This window comes from Hylaeus anthracinus, unplaced genomic scaffold (genome assembly GCF_026225885.1).
Source record: "Hylaeus anthracinus isolate JK02 unplaced genomic scaffold, UHH_iyHylAnth1.0_haploid 11994, whole genome shotgun sequence".
Taxonomy (NCBI): domain Eukaryota; kingdom Metazoa; phylum Arthropoda; class Insecta; order Hymenoptera; family Colletidae; genus Hylaeus; species Hylaeus anthracinus.
In genome coordinates this window covers 13,459,272-13,477,690 of record NW_026534341.1, presented here as the reverse complement: position 1 = coordinate 13,477,690, position 18,419 = coordinate 13,459,272, and the positions used below count along the sequence as shown (strand labels likewise).

Below are 18,419 nucleotides of genomic sequence, written 5' to 3'. Positions count from 1 at the left end.
CGTACATTTAGCTCGCAAACGTTCGCGGAAGGACGGTCTTATGGAGCGAAAATGAATTCTGCAGGAATTCCTACAAATTTATGGCATCTACGAGTTCATTAGTCCTCGGTAGCGATTGATATCGTTGGAAGATAGGCCTCTGTTGTTAACCATACATTTACAGAGTTTACATGCCCGAAATGCCGTGCCTCTGAAAAGCAAAAGTTGCTCTGCAAAATATTTGTAACGAATACTTCACTTTCGAACATGTTACTCGATTCTTCGATTTATACGCGTACGGGTTCATTGAAATTCTTCAAGTGATAATATTTGCTCCACTCGATACTTTCGATAATTATGTAAATGCAGGAATACTTTTACTTTTTGTACATTGCGTGTTCTATTTGCGACTCTCTAGAAACTTTGAAGCGATCAATGTTTTCTAATAAGCGCAAACATGTCGCTGACCTAGGAATAAGTCGCGCGTGTTACGATACACGCTAGTCCACCTTGTTTTTAATCGAACGTTACGTCTCGCGCGAATAATGAGAAAATCGTCTCGATTTTTTTATTTTAATTTAGGTTAGGAACTAAACAGTTGTTGCGTGTTTTATTTTGAATGTTCTTACACCGGTTTGTACCGAAATTGATCAAAGTTTAAATGTACAATCCGTTTATCTCATTATTAACATCCCGATTTAGGGATAGGGACTCTTTGGCATTGGTTTCTAAAATTTTCTTCCGAAGCGGACCAAAACGTAGCGTCCGAAACGTTAAGGAAATCGCTACGATGAACGTTTTCGTAATCAGTTTCTCTACCGTTCAACGACTCGGGAAAAGTAGTATCCGTTGCCAAGTCCGACATTTGTTTAGGATTGATCGCAAGAAGCTTTTATTTATTTGAAATAGTAGAAATTTGGTCGATACGTTTACCTTGTGGAATTGAATCAGCCGAAAAAGGTGTACTTGGCCTGTAACGTCCAAGTTTCCTCGTGCCTGGGAGGAGTTCTCGAATCATTAAGGGTTAAAGGCTGCAACGATTTTTCAGATTTCGAACCGATTAATTTCTCAATCGCGCGCGTAAGCCGAATAGCGACGGAAGTGGAACGTTTCACGGTGTACGAATACTTTTTTTCGACCACTGTACTTATCGAATTGATTCAGATTCATGAGTACACATTGAACTTGATCCCACCCCTGGCAAGCAGGCAGTCGCGTTGGAGAGGGTGTCGCATTGGTGGGGCGTCCGCGAAACACCGTCAGGGGCGTGGGGAGGGAGAGAGGAAAGCGCGCGCAGGCCTATCCCCTCCGTCAGCATCAGGGCGCGACGGTCAGCGCAGGAGAGGGGCGTCGCGATGTCAGACCCAGAGCTGGTCCGTCCGTCGTCCGGCCGACTCGAGGCACCAGAGCCGTGGATTTCGCGCGAGATATAGACCATAAACACACACATACACACACACGCGCGCGCGCGCACGTACACGCTTGCACACGTACGCAACGCACGCACTCACGCGGTGTACCGCGTGGAGAGACGAACGAACTCGCCTGGTGCCACACGTGCGCACACACCGGTGTGTCTCGGGGTCCACGTTACAAAGTTCAGTGTGTGTCACAAAATACAGTGGAACAGAGGGAGCGAGAGAGCAAACGTGAGGGAGCGAAAGAGTGTGTGCGAGAAAGAGAGAGAGAGAGAGAGAGAGAGAGAGAGAGAGAGCGAGCGATCCGCGCCACGTGCCGTTGGAGAAACTCGAGAGTGCGCGGGTTTCAAGATGGGTCGAGTGTGTTACTGGCCGAGTTGAAACGCGTTCTTTCCGCATGGGATCGTTCAGGAAGTGGATTAGCGCGCGCAGGGAGGTGCGGCTCCCTGACAGTGTCGATGGTGAAGTACAGCAGTGAATCGGTTGCTCTACGAGCGAAATTGCCGAGTGCGGAACCGAGCCGGTCCTCGCTACGGCGTGGACCGATGACGCGTCGGTCCGTCTAAGCAACATTTTCCCCGATTCAGCCGGGAACTCCGATCAGGAATCGCCGCTACCAGAAATCAACAGGCAAGAAGGGATGTCACGGAGAAAGCAGGCCCGACCGAGCCGTGCCCACCTCGAAGAGGATCTTGTCCAGGGGCCTCTGCTGATCAACGCCGTAGGAAATGCAAACGAGACCCGTAAGTGAACACCATCGGTGCATATGTAACGTGATAGGAACTCGCGCGCGCTCAGTGCTCTTGTGGATAGATTAGGCAGTACGGGAACCTGGAGCGTTTCTATTTCGAATACACTGTCTCGAACCGCTTCGTAAATCGTTAACAATGTTGTCATTTGCTTCTCCGAAATCGAGCGGATCGGAACAGAACAGAGATGCGTTTGATTCGACTCGACCGAGCGTGGGAGGTATTTCGACTAAGAAGCGGTGTACCTCGTGAAACAAGGAAAACGATAACGAGCAGCTTCGGATTCGGATCGTTCTTGCGATAGGAAGTGAACGAATCGTGATAATCGATTTCTACCGAGAAAATGGACACGACAATCTCGAGAAAGATACGACATGGGTTCGAATAGTGTTTGAAAAGTTGAAGGTGTCGATGATGTTCAGTGCTGTCGCTTAGGATCCATTGCGATCGATTCACGTTCATACCCTTCCAAGTGTTAATATACGCAACCGATACGAATCTCGAACAAGTGGTACGCGTCGATACGCTGTACGGTCTCAATCGTCTCACGAGTCAGGGAATAGAGTACAAATGGGTTTTCTTCGTATTTTCCCACACTTGTAGATAGATCGAGAAAAAGTGCTTCCAAGCTTCGTTTCTTCGAACGGTGATTCTTACAAAAGCGCCCGAAGTGGCCAAAGTGAATGAATCCTGCACGAAAAGTATGCACGAAGCGTTTCAAATTTTACCTGACGCTTGACGAGATTCCTTGAAGACGTTCCAGTGATGACGCTCACGTTTGATAATTTCAATTTTCCTGGAAACTTTCTAAAAGAGTGTACGCGAAGTAGTTAAATCATTAGATGATTTGTGCCGAATTTTACGAAGCTTAGGCTTTCGACGAAACGGGGAGTTTCCTTTTACGACAGAATGGACTTATTCGTAATCTTTGGTCGCGTACGGGTGATAACGGTCTCGCGATCGGTTCGAGAATTTTCGAGTTGGCGCGATACGAGCCGTCGGCGGCGCGAGATCAGTTACTGGTGCAATTGAAACTCCATTCGCTCTCCGTCGGACTTCTCGCGTCGCGACGCGTCAACGAGCTGTTACGGACCTTCCCCGAAAGCTCCCCTCGCGCGGTGTATTTTTTGTTCGATAGCGCCTCCACGTTTTCCGAGGAAATTTTCATTTTCCTTGAATGCTCGATGGATTGCTCGTCTACCGGTTTCGAATAACAGTAAAAATTCATCATTACGTAGCGCCAAGTTTGCATTTTCCACGGAATGTGAGCGCTTCGTTTGAATTCGCTTCGATTCCGATACTCGGACAGGGAAAATGCGAGCCAAAGACAGGTTTCTCAATTGGGGCGCGATGACCTGTTCGCGAACACAACCAACGCGATGCCACTTGTCGCTTACCCTGCATGCTCCAAACATTATCGCTCGGTTGGTTTTTCAAACGGGACGAACAATGGCGTTCGAACGCGAGAGAAAACCACTTGTCGTTTAGAAAAATGAAGTTTCCAAGCCTACACGCGATCGAAGCTAAATTCTACGCGAATTTTAAAGATTTTAAACAGCCGACGCTATTCGTACACCATCTTTCTGTCAATCATTGGCTTTGCAGTTAAGGTACTGCGAACTGCAATATTTCTAAATCGACACTTGACAAGCAACGCTGGAAAGCGTATTATTTAAACTGATAAGGAAACGTGACGGGCCTGATAACCAAGTTTTGAGAGAACAGGATAATCGGTGTTCTGAATTTGACTTTGTATAGATTCTAAGAAATTGTCAACCGATATTGAACGCCTTGAATGGTTCACTTAGCAAGTTTCTCATTCTTACCAGTATTTTGGTTATCTTGCATTCTATTTAGGCGGTAGTCGTCGGAGAGACCATTATTCGCATGGGTACAACTAAGCATTCGTAATGAAACGTTTTTCTTTTGCTAGGACGGGAAATTAATTTTCAAAACTTAAAGCTTTCGAATGACAGAATCCTTCGATTCTAAAATATTCGATTGATATTAATGTTCTTCTTTTGCGTTCAACGAGATTTCTAATTCGCTCGAATAGTCCAGGATTAACTACAGTTTTTCCAACTCTAAACTGGGTATACATTTTAATTATGTGAGACTGTTTCGCATTTTCCTAGACTTTAACAGCTTCGAATACCAAGGAATTACTTTTTCAGTCGCTTCGTTGAAGAAAAAATTGAGAAATAGTTCGAGAAAATTAACGATGAAGTGTAAATTTATGCGGTGACGAATTCCGATGATGCTTTTAATCGTTCGTACCATTCGCTACTAGCAAATATTTCAACAAAAACAAAATAACTATCAACGACCAACACACACCTATAATACATATTACAATATCTATGAAATTATAGCAAAGCAAGTCGTATCAATTTATCGATACAATTACTCGTATATTTCAATATGTCGGCAAAAATTATGACCAAAGCGTTGCGTGTACTTGAATAATTCTTAAAAGAAATTTGAAACACGTGAATCAAATAGTTTCACTCGATAGTTTTGGTGTTAATCGTAAATAAAAATTTGGAAATGTCATTGATATTGATGGTTTGACAAAGTTATTCAGTATTTCATTATTATTAAATCAACGTATCTATTGATATTTCTGTAGCAACATTCATCCATTCGATGCAAGTATTGACCTCACCCTTATGCACAAAAATTAAATCCTTGTCAAATCGAACCAATTTATTTCTACCTGTTTTTTCTTGCAATCAATTCGCTTCACGAGCACCGTTGGCGAATAATGTTAAACAACACGTGTACGCAAGTTCATTGAAATTATTCTGGTATGCACAGTGTGTTTTACAAAGTATCTCAAATTTGATTACAATTGCAAGAATAATTTCAAAAAGTTTTTATCCGTATTTTATTCGAAGTAAATTTTTCGCGTGTTATATTCGGGTAGCATTCCTGGTCACATGTTGCATTTGTTTGTAAATATCTCACGGTAACAAGAGCTTTTCCAATGATATCGCGTAATTACGGTTGTTTTTTTATGGTCCTTTATTTCTACTCGACGCTCGTCGCACTACGATAAATACCGATGCAATGGCGATAATTTCAAGCACGAGTGACTACTAATAATAGCGAAAGTTTAGATTGGGAATCTCAACAGAGATTCCAGACGAATAGGCTGAAAATATCAAAGTGTATCTATGTTCAGTGTCGTGCAAACAGTTTTCTCGAGTCATCGCTGATAGACGTTTACGCTTAATGAGTTTTTCCACAAATAACTCTGTATTTTCTAGGCAAAGTTTTAATAACGAATTTAAATTTAATAAAGTTGTGTATATTCTAGTCAAGAGTATATTTCCCTAAATGTCTTACAACGTGCTTCCATGCCTCTTTAGTAAATAAAAAATATCATTTTTACAAAATTGTTTCGGTTTTAAATTCAAAAATCTAATGATCTTAGTTTTCACGTTTTCTATGTTTGATATGTTTTTCCCGTCAAATCACTTTATACATTTCCGAAGGGGTAGCAATCAAATCTGAAGAATACAGTGTATAAGTAATTATTTTCTGCAATATTTCCCTTGCCACGTGTGATCGTTCATTATTGTGGCGGAAGATGACCTTTCTCCTGTTACTCAATCGAGAGTGTTTATGCTACATACTATATAATCACTCCAGTTGTTGATAATAAATTTCTTTATTAATTATTTGATTGGGTTTTAGAAGTACAAAATGAATTACTCTGTGCATACTCCTTGAAACGCGCAGCAAGATTTTTTTAGAATGGAGTCCTTGTTTCGTCTTGTATATTGGATCCTGTTTAAAAATTGTTCATTCTTAAATTGGAAAGGAAGAGCTGAGCGTATGCATACTCGCTTTCTATTGTAAATGGATTTCTAATTGTTCGTGAGGCATCTATTTTCCTATTTCGGAAACTTTTTCAATATTTCTCAGGTGATGATGAATAGTAGTATTGGTTGATTGAAGTTTTATCGCAAGGCCTTTGATAGTTCCAATGAGATTTTGTTCAATGATAACTCGTAATTGGTCTTCGTCGAACTCTATTAATCTTCCGGCGCGAAATTCTTGAACGCTGGAGTTCTCATTGTCAGATTGACATTTTTCAAACCATCGTTAACACTACCTAACACTAATTGTTTTGTTCTCGTATAATTTATAATTTTTTTGTAGTTGTTACTGTTGTATTTCTTTCTTCGTTAAACTGATGCAATACAATACGACAAATATGCTCTATTGTCACTTCCATTTTAAACCACCGTAAAAGTAAATAATCTGCGTTAATGATTCAAAATAATCTTATATTTTCCTCTAAAGTATCCACCTGAATTATATGTATATGGTAAAAACCGTATTATATACGAAAAACCTCAATATATTCGACCACCGATATGACATGCAAAGAAATCAATGCGGAATCGAAATGCTTTTGCATGATTTAATATATTTCGACAGGATTCATAAGTGCTTCGCAGTAAATACGAATATTAGCAAGAAAGTTATTCGAATGTATCGGAGAACGTTCCATACAATTGATTGCCGCTCGACTCGCCTCTGTATATTTCAAGAGATTCCGAGACTTATAAGGGACTTTATTACGTTTGCTCCAGTCGCGTTATCTTTTATGTGTATCTTTTACAAATGCTCGAAAAACAAAATAATTTCCACCCGTGGATACGTTAAAGTGTTGTGTACGAAACAAGCATTTACCTTGTCTGTAATTTGAATAGTGCCCAGTGGACATGTTTAGAGCACATTTCAGACAATGGCTATGCATTTGAATGTTCGTTGCGCGAGTGGTGCCAATTGTCAAATCGCGTTACGGTGAATTTCTTTTGCTAATCGAATACATAGTCCGTTTGTGTTTGAAATTAAAATAGTGCACACCTAACTACGACCTAACTACCTTTAATGCTGTAATTTATTTGTATTTTAACAATCCTGACAATTGTTCTTCGAACATGTATATTTATTAACAGTTGCGACCGATTTGAAACGTATGATCGTGGCTCGCGATTAACTTTTTGACAGCTGTGGCGTAAATTATCCCAAGAACTGGATTCGTCCGAACGATTTCGTAAAATAAGTTTATACGCTGTTTGACGTGCATCGGTTGCGGTTGGATGAGTCAAAATTTCTGGAAGGATTGCAGTGTAAAAAGATTTTTACGTAAACGGTGGGTAAATTTTGGGCGAGAAACACGAACTCATGAAAGACATTTCTTTTAGGAAATTCTTTGTATCGGAATTTGTTAACAGTGTGACGCAGGTTGATGGATCTTCGATGAGAAACATTATGGATCCAGGCTGCTTTATGAATATGTAAATTTATTGTCAAATTGTTACGATCATTGTCTCACGATCGAATCAAATTGTATATTTAGATTTCTAAAACAACGTAATCGGTTTACTCTGGAACCTTCCTCGATAAAGTTAGCTCGCTAATGGATTATTCGTACGAATCCGAAGCGTCGAGATCCTTTGAGATCGAGTTCTGCGCGGGAAAAAAAAGTTTACCGCGTGAAATTTCACAGAACCCTTGTGAACCCTTCGCAGCAAGCAGTTTGAAAAGAAACGCAGATAAGAAACGCAACGGTGAATAAGGCCGGTGATAGTCGTTGCAAGATCATCGAACTTCTTCTGTTCCACTGGGTTTGGCATTTGTAATATTTAGGACATTGTCAACTGGCATTGCCGTTTACAATACATATATCATGTGTGATTGGCGAAATTTATACCCTTTGCATTATGAAGTGAGGTGACAAAGCTATTTTTTCCTAGAATTCTTAAGTCATTTTTGAAGTGACACAAATTAGTGGGACACAGTTTTATTTTAACAATACTTTGGACGTATGCATGTGTGTGTGTGGGTGTGTGAATGTGTACATAAAAGACTGGTATTATCCATGTTCTCATATTATCTACTGTTTCTTGTCAAATAATCTGGGATGTTTGGAGTTTTATGTGTAATTCGATTAGTATTGGGTTTATCCTCATGCTTGATGATTCGGTGCCCATTTGGAAGTGTAATTATGCGAAACGTGTGACAGGAAGCCATTTTTATATGTCCGAGATTCAAAGAATATCATACTTTACAAAAATATAAATAACATGAAGCAAAATGTTTTGATATTATGTACTCTTTTCGAAAAATCGTTTTGTCAATGAAACACTAAATTTTAGATAATTACAAGAAATTTCTTTACAGAAATTTCCTAAAAAAGTGGAATTGTAGTTGGCCGAGAACAAAGTAAAAAAACAACTATAGTGAAAAGAGTTAGTTTTATTAAAGAATATAACAATTATATATTTTGTGAAAAAGTCGATTGTAAAATATTTTTAATGAAATTAAATGTGTAATATGATAGTATAGAAGTTTTAAGTGGAGATGGATTGTGATATTTAAAACAAAAAATTATATGACATGTTTAATTGTGATGTAAATTCTCCCTTTTCTTTTAAGAAGACTTTTATGAAGCTTTTTTAGCTAATCTGACGTACTGAAACACTTCATTAAAATGGAATTTAATTGCAATTGCATGGACTAATTTCTTGTTCATAAACTCTTCTTTTAATTTAGCCATACCAGCTGAATAACGCTTAACTTTACCCTAACGGCTGACAATGTGTTAATCGTTGCCGGGCAGCGTGAGGAACCCCATAGGACGGTGACACGGAAATTTTTGACATTCCAGTGATTGCGATTGAAGGTCATGATGTCAAATTACGCGCGACTTAGAATTTGGAGGAAGAACGATCATTGGAAGTATCAATGTAATTGCACACAAAAAATTAAGCTTGTTTATATTCATACTAGCATCAGTATTTTAATTCTTTTTGTAGCCTAAATTGTGAATTCACTTAGTACTTAGCAAAGAATTTAGTAGAAAACCAATGTAAGTCGGAAATTTATAATATTCCAGACATTACTCAACTTCTAATGTTAGGTTATAAACTGAATTGGAGATATAGTGTTACTTTTAGTTGTGTTGTGAATTCGAATATAATAAAGTGGCATTAGAACTTGCATTTCTTAACTTCTTCGAAATCGTAGAAATTGCAAACGTAAATTATAGGCAAACTTTGTAGAAAGATATCACTGTAAATTATCTTTTTTGGCTGGTAACTTCGTTGAATTGCGAATCGTTAAATAAAATGACCGTAGCAGACGGTTGGTATCAAAATACTCACAGAATGTTCAGTTTGATGTTCTTATTTTTCTCAAGTAGTATGATTCGTAATCTTGTCTCGGGTAAATGAGCAGGAACGAAAGAATAATTAGAATTTCATCTTAAATTGGAGCAGGATTTACTACAAAATATTGTCAAACCTTGTAATGTAAGAAAGGGCTAAGAGCGACAAATTCCGATATAGAATAAAAAAGAAGTTTGTTAATTAAAAATCAAAATGGAAAATTTTCTAATTATATCAATTCTCTAAAAATATTAAGGAGTTTTATTCAATTTCTGGATAAAATAAAATATTTTATATGAAATTATAACAGATTAATAATAAAATATTTGCAAATTTCTTTTTATTACAAAAATTACACCTTCTGCAATTTCGTTTCAAAATAAATTAGAAAAAAATTCGATGGTTAGTCTGAATACTTTTAAAACTTTTGTTCTACGCTGGCTACTTCAGCTTTCTCCATTTCCTTGAACTTTACTTTTCACGAGTAGTTTCCCGTTTCGCTTTAGAAAATAATCAGGAAACACATTTTTCGAGCACGAAGAAAATACACTGATGAATCACGAAACAGAATTTTAACGATAAGCCTACCGTTCGAACAAAGATTCCGCAAACAATTGTCGATTATTAATTGTCCTGGCCAGACAGCTTAGATAAGTCATATCAGCGAGCATAGTGCACTGTGCGTTGTCACTTTTCTTTGGAAAAGTTTTATTTTCTTCAACGAGAGTAATTCAAATGGGCGAGAAAGTGTACGTTGCAATTATGCATAATTTTCACTAAAGATATGTCGAAGAATAAATTTCGAAGAAGCAATTCGTTGCAATCCGATTTGTTCCTTCAAGTGTATCGTGGAAAATAGCATAGATAAACGTTAATTGTAATCAATTAGAAATTATATCAAACGATGAGTTGATCCTGTAGCTGGACGCACATGCTTGCCTTTAAACAAGTGTTCCAGGTATGTTTTCAATCAGTTTTAACTTAAGAATATAAGAGAACTTGGTAATACCAAAAAATTGGCAATTACTAGAAAATTATGACGTTCATCTTTGCGTAAGAATTGAATTATCTAGAATAATGAAATTGCGAATAAACTTGAGCGAATCTTTAAAAGGATGATCTAAGGTAGACTCTCGTCTCCGGTGTGATATTTTGTAATTAAATTTTGTTTAGGCCAATATACCTATGGAGCTAGTGTTTATCATATATATTTAAATATGTTTTTACCAATAACAAAAAATATAATAAAGCTTTTCATTAAAAAGTGACAAATTATAGGTAGATGCATCGGTTGTGTGGAAATAGTAGTTTAATGGTTGTTTTATTTATCGCAAATAAATACAAAATTTCATTTCTTTTTCTATGAATGCAATTATCATTTGGCCTTCAAGAAATAATATGAAAAAAATTGAAATATAGTGATGCTTGGAAGAAATTTCTCTAACTTTTTCTGAAAAAGGTTTATTTCCGCAGCAAATATGTAATTTTTGAGGCATTCAAAAGTTTAAAGATCGTATAACTTGAAGAAAAAGCCTGTATGAAAAATATAAAAGCTTCTTGTACCTACCTTATTTGGATCTTTAAACTCTAACGCGAATAGTAGGTGAGAAAAATGTAACGAAGAAAGGATACGATTATTTTTATCAATTAAATTGGAATACCTCCTGCATAGAGATTTCGCCAATTATTAGCAGTTGCTGCAAATACTGTAAAGTATTCATCACGAAAATATACAAAATATATCTTCTAAAGATTATTCAAGCGCATTGCACCGCGTGTGTCTTGCGCACTGTTCTACTGTATGATTAGCAAATTATTCCTGTTTTTTTTTTTCTTACTTAATCGAGTACATTGCGAAACGGACAACAAAAGAATCGGCTGAAGATCAAATTCTCGATTGCACGTATAAAAATTGAACGGGAAAAATGTGTCCAATGTTACAGAGAGCAATTACATTTCCGCGTTATGTAAACGTATGGAAAATTGTAGAGAATGCTTGTAGATATCAACTTTGTAGTTAGTTTTCCGTCGTAAACTGTTCGACTAATGTTTGCTATTCACAACAAGTCACGCAGCATTTATTAGTCAACAAATTACAGTTATCACAAGTAGCCACTATGAATGTAATAATAATTTAATTTACATCGGCGCTCGTTATATTGTACGCCACGGTAATAGACAGCTTAGAAACGGACATTTAACTTCTAATTGCCACTTATGACCGAGCTGAACGAGTTTTATTATCAAGATGCGAGGTAATTAATTTTGCGAAGAACACATAGTAAAAATTTACTCCAACTGCTCGTTCGTAAGATCAGCTGACCGTTTTGTCAACTCTATACGAACTGTACGAAATGTATGTACATAAATTAAATAAATTAACTAAAGTGTTTAGTAGACTCGACAATTGCAGGATAAAAGTGATTTTTACACAGGTTTGCGTGATCGTTATTACCCAGCTGTGTTAGTTTGATGGTTAGTTCTGAAATTTCATCCAAATTCATCGATACCGGTAGTTTACGTTGCCAAGGAACTGATAACATCAGTCCAGGATAACGATATACCTTGTAGTAATTGAATTTGCAAATTGAGTGAAACTAGTAGACTGACTTTCAAATTGACTTACGGTAACAATTTAATTTGCAAGCCGGTTTATGATAGCAGTAGCCTTACTTACAAATTGACTCATTCGGAATAAAAAATTTTTCGCGAAATATTTTAGCAACTTCGTGGCCTGCGATAACGTTTTCTCCCCCAGAAGTCGAAGGTTTATCTCCGAAGGTTCGTCGAATCATCAAAAATTGATCATCACGATGGGAAAGAACATCAACGATGTAGAATCATTCGGCTTTGGCCAATCTCCGTGCTCGGTTCTAAAGTTAAGCAACGCTGTCGGCTATTTATTTCGCTCTAACCGTCCGGTTTATGCGTTTCTCAATTAAACGATAAACAGAGATATCGTCGGGTCTCGGGATACGAATTGCTGAACGTCCAGGACTCCGTGTTTCTCAATTAATCCTTGGACGCGGCCGCGGCGTGCATCCTTCCCGCCTTTTTCACGTCCGCCGCCATTCGTAATGGCAAATTGTCGCGGAACCAATCCACGCAACAGTTCAATCATATTTCACGACCAACGAAGATAAAATCGTGACGGTTTAGCCCGCATTCTTTCGCTGCTCTTCGGAATCCTATGCGTTTTCATTTTATCGGGGATTTGGAATTGTTGCTTCTGCGTGTACAGACTCGCCAGTCTTCGAACACTTTAATCGTGGAATTGAAATTTACCAATTTTGTTTGTTGGTTTTTCGATTAACGATTTAATTAAATCAACGTGTTTATTAATATTTTTGAACCAATTTATCTGTTCGATATGAGTATTATCGAATGTACTTTTATACAAAAAAGTTCGTTAAACTCTTCTCAAATTAAATCATTTGCTACCAATTTCATTGAAATAATTCCGGTATGAATGATACTGATATTAATGGTGTTTCCATTTTGATTACAACTGGAAGGATAATTTCAAAAAGTCTTTATTCGTGTTTTATTCGTAACAAATTTTTCGCGCGTTTCACTCGGTTACCATTCCGTGTCATATATTGCATTTGTGTGTAAATATCTCACTGTAACTAGAGCTTTTCCAATGATATCATGTAATTACGCTTTTGATTGTTTTTATCGCTCTTTGCGTGTGTCTACTAATACTAACGAAAGTTATGCCAGGAATTTCATCGGAGGTCAAAATGAAAATGCGATATGCACAGACTGTCCTTTTCATTTTCAAACCAAGCATTTATCCATTAGAACAACGAAATATTATGATTTTTCAAGTACTATTATACAAGAGTGACGTACAATCGTCAAGAATGTAGCAAAACATCCGTTATATGAATTAATTACAAGATTAATTATAGTGTTCGAATAAGAGAATATTCACATAATAGAATAACAAGTGGTTAGGTCTGGGTTAGGCCTAAGCACTCAATTTTACATAATATTTAAGAAAAAATGGTATAAAATGAATAGAATTTGTAGGAACAATATCGATCAAACCTTCGTTTTACCGAACGAAATCAATCCTATCGATTCGAAATTCTCGAGCTTCTTCCACCATTCAAACCACCAAAATACAGATACATCAAATTATACTCTATCATTAAAGTTTTTCGACTTGTTGCAGCATCTAGCGATTGCATTTGCACTAAATTGTTTTTTTTTTTTCTATACAAAATTCGTTGCACTTAACTTACGTTCAAGTTTCTTAATTGTATCATATTTTGGTGAAGAAGTCAATTATATACAATATATTTGGGCTTACCATTTGGTCGTTTGTATATCGTTGTGGTGTTCATCCAGTCAATGTTACCAAAAAGTGTTCGGTTAGTATTGTTTACATCGATACTTTTTAAACTTTACATGCGTCATTTTAACATCTGTGTGTTTTGTCGAAACGAAACTATTTTGAAAAACATAATGTAGTAACTCTACTTTTTTAGTATAAATGGTTTTATTCGAAAACATTCAAATATTTTCGCGTGGTTGGGTGTCACACCAGACATTTTGTTAAATAGAGTGTCTCGCGCATACGTTACCGGTTAAAAGTATGAGATTTTCGTCCGAGTCTTGCAACTACTTCATCAGCAAAACTGCAAAACATCTTACGAAGATAGCAAGGCTTACGGAACGGTAACGTTGACATTTTCATTCTTCAACGTACTTTTTCTTTAAATCAACGTAACAGTCGTGGAAAATAGAAAAATAACCGAAATGTCAAGATGAACTAAACTTGTCGCATATATTTCTATTTTTACGAACTCCGGATAAAATGCCGAATGGATCATTTCGAACAATAAAAGCACGCTTGGACGTAAAAATACGTAGATCAAGTAAAATAAGGAGACCGAGCATTGCCTCTCAAGTATCGGGGACATTGGTTTAACCAGATCCATTAGATCCCTAACGTAAAACAACAGGAGCCGCGTTTGACGGAACAGAATTTTCAATTTTTTTATGGAATCATGAAATAGAGTAGCGTGAATTTCAGTTATGGTATTTCTCGTTACAACAAAGTGACATTTAACTCGGACGATTAATTAAAACTCTTTGGCGTTTCGGCTTGAGGTATGTGTTGTGTCATCGGTGAGGTTAATATCTAGTGAACTTTGCCTTAGGTGCGAATAAATATTCCAGAAGAAATTACTAATATATTAGAAACACAAAATACGTTCGATTTAAAGCTCAAATTGAAGAAATGGAAGCTTTGCTTTGTTGTTGTACATGCTTTAATACCTCATGTCTTTTTTTCTTTATGTTTAATTTGATTAATCTTGGTCGTTTAATTTGAAGTAAACATATTAAAGTACCGTTCTATTTTCAATCAAATGGCGATGGTTCATTGTTCGTTGAGTTCCAAAATATTTGGTATTAGGTTGTTTGGAAAGTTATTTTGTAGTTTTGATTAAAAAAAAAATTTTATTGAATTACATATTGACCATTTTTTATAAATAAACTTTAAAATGTCAACTATCATAATATATTGTAACGATACCATTTAGAATGAAATTGACTGATTCAGAATACAATTAATCATTCCAGTGGTAAAACTATGAAATTATTTCCCAAACAACCCAATATAAGAGAGAGTTTCATTGTCAGACTTCCAGTAGCAGAGCTGTAGCGTTACGATACGATTTTGTTCCGTGAAAATGGTGGAATGCGAGGCAGAGGAACTTTCTGAATCCGAATAAACACAGTAAGAAGAGGCACTATAGAGTGAATTCCCGCTACGAGAATATCTTGTGCAACAGTTCATCGCAATAACGATTAATTATAAGAGTTTAAAATAGTTCTGCTTGTTTTCTCTGTCGAAATTTGTAGGTTGGCTGAGTTCGAGTCGCGGAAGATAAATTAGTTTCCATTTACGAACGCATTAGCCAAGGATATGAATCGTATTCGGGGAGGAAACACGTTTTTGTTTTTCATCTTATTTATAATTTTTATCGTTTATTACGTTTCGAATATTGTTACTATAACTATAATTCTATATCATAAATTATATTGCAAATACTTGTTACTATTTTCTAACATGATGAAATTTTCCCTTTTTGCTTGGAAATGTTGAAATAAGAAACAATGATCATAAGTTCCGCACAAATACATTTTACAATACAACTCAACGAAGATATATTGACATTTAGATCCTTAATTTGGGTTACTCTCAAAATAACTAAAACAATTAATATATTAAACGTTATCTCCGTAAAGAACAAGATACTTAAATAAAAAGTTTAATTAAATTAAAATTAAATAAAAATACTTAATAACGTATAATGTATGTCATAGTACAAAAATTATGCTTAAACAAAATTTGTAAACAATAATATAAAAGTGGAACTCTGGCCTAACGTTGATTTTGTATGTATACATGGTATACATATTCCTATTAATGTCTAACATAAAATTTGTCGAATTCGATCAAATAAAAAAAATTTTAATTTCTGATAATAATTCGTGACGAAAAAAGTGTGTAGTTATATCTTTGAAATACAAACGAAAGGAAACGTTCAACTGTTTATCTGCTTATGTATGTTGTAAGTTAAGTTTATGTTTTCTAAATGTAATCATCATTTACATTGATCGGTCAGACTTCACTTTTCATCTGAATTTGTACTTTTCTACTTACCATGTTAATATTTGACGTATTAGTTATTTCGATTATTTTGCGAATTACACCAAGTCAAGGATCAATGTCACTGTGTATATATAAACATGTTTAATGACTGATCTGTTCGTCACGTTTGAAAATATTGTCGTCGATTCACGTTGAATTGAGATCGCCAAAAGTGTACCGGTTCCTTAATCGCCAAGGCGTGAAGAAAAGCGTGAGTCGTGCACAGTTCTCTCATATCGGCTTTTCGTGCTGAAGTTATTGCAGCGATTCAATTCAAATCGTGGCGAATAAACTAGCGGCTCGATCGTGGTTAAATCGGCAAAGTATCGAAGCTGTTGCGTCGATACAAAAAAAAAGTTGTAAATGTCGAAAAATTGCTAATATTTGTTCACTAATTGAACAGTCCGTCGTGACATTAACAGTCAATTTCAAATATGGATTATTTCGTCGACGAAGACAGTTCCGTCTATTCTCGTTAATGTTACAACGTGCAATTTATTACAAATTTATCTCGACGTGCTCATACATTTATTTAACCTTTCTCGCCGTTTGACAAGCCTTCGTGTTAAACGAATGTATTTTCAACCGAGGACAACCTGTGGTTTGTTAAACATAATAAGTATGTAATTAAATGTACGACATTCTTTTGCATGTTTATGGCCATATGTGTCCGCATACAACAAAGCAAAGGATTTTCTTCTCGAATAAGTAATTCAATACGAAAGGAAGACATAGTAAAATAAATAACTAATATTAACCTTTACGAAAGGCGGCAAAATTATACGTTACGACCCCGGGGCGAGTTTTTGCAACAGTTGTAACTAGCATCCGTGTAGACAATAATTTTAAATGCATGCATTAATTAAATGCATATGTCTTTCTGTAACGTGTAAAATAAATCAGGTTCTATAATCCGTGTTAATTTTAACTTCAGCGTCTGTTATAATTTTCAAACATACCAAGCACTGATACAACGGAACGTTAACGCTATAAATTATTCTGTAAATAGTGAGTAAATATTTGTCTGGTTTGTACATTATTCCGAGAACTCCGAAATGCTGTTTCTGCGAATTATTTGCTTTCAAAAGGTTTAAGGCTTTTTCGAGTAAGATTTTTTTGAGCATCTCTCGATAGTAAGAAACAGGGATGGGCGAAATTCTTATAAACAAATTTTTATTCTCCTTCTATTTGTTCAATGATAATTACATTTTGGATTATAACATGACATTATACATTACCTTGAAAAGAATACAAATTTAACAAAATTAACCTTTTTTAAGACGACATTTTTATTCGCTATCTATTATTCAAATAAAATTTTATCATATTTGGTTCATAATTTGTCTACTTCGACAACTAATTCAGTTGAAAACTCATCGATAACAGAAGTCTGTTTAATAATCTAATTCAGAGCAATCGAATTACTTATTTGTAGGCGAACTGCTAGGTATACTTCAATTTTCGAATGGTTCTTTTACAGATCGACTAATACGATTAAACATATTTACATATTGAATCGCAGTGATACTCATTTTTAATCGATGTAGGTAATTTTCCAAATAAATCGATTAAATTCAATTTATTAAGTTGCCAATAATAACTTTATTTTCAAAACGTTTAACCGTAAACTACTCTGAATAGGCTCACGAATCGGCTCTCCTAAAATGTTACAAAATTCGGCGACGTTCGGTTTCGGTTTACTGCGTCATATTCAGGGATAAATATAATAAAAAAAATTTGCATAAATATTGAAACCAGTCTTCTAGAAATTCTGGAAAGTGACAAAACAACCTTTATTTCTGAGTCTCGTTTTATTATGCCATAAATTAAAGCAGTTATAAAATTTGTATTTCAGGCACGTCGACCACCACTTGAGCGATTGGCTAATATTTTGTTCACGCTTAGAAGCCTCGTTGATGTGTTTACACCGAATATTCTAGTTTTTTTTTTTTTAGGACGTGTTCGAGACAGCGTGACCAATTGAGCGAGTGAGAAAGACTCGGCATTATGCTTTTCTCCGGGAACAATTACGCGGAACGGGTGCGTCTAACGTGCGTCTTCTCGTCCAATTAACAATAATCTTCTTATTATTTTAATAATTCTACATTTATCCGATATATAAGAGATTTCAATTCTTCTTCTTGCGCTACTTCTCCAAAGTTTCATCTTCATTTCAAAAGATGTATCAAGTACGCAAAGTTTTACTCCCGACCAGTAATAATATATGTAATAATAAATGCATTAAGCAAAAACGTACCCACAAAAACTGAACCTAAACAGGAATTTACTTTACTCTGTAAATGTTATAATATGAACTTTACTTTCAATAGATTTTTATGTTATACGATACTGCGTGCATTTTGTAGTTTCTTGCACATTCAAATTTTCTACAAAAAGCATAAAAATCCGCAATCTA

At 36.0% G+C, this 18,419-nt stretch overlaps 1 protein-coding gene across 1 annotated transcript in view; it reads left to right on the top strand.

Annotated features, from left to right (window-relative positions):
* Window positions 1-1,340: 1,340 nt before the first annotated feature.
* Window positions 1,341-18,419, top strand: part of LOC128888515 (homeotic protein spalt-major-like) — a 136,082-nt gene continuing 119,003 nt past the window's right edge. Inside the window, exon 1 of the mRNA XM_054145428.1 lies at window positions 1,341-2,140. Within this exon, the coding sequence (XP_054001403.1) occupies window positions 2,038-2,140 (103 nt within the window). The 5' untranslated portion in view covers window positions 1,341-2,037. The remainder of the gene's footprint in view (window positions 2,141-18,419) is intronic.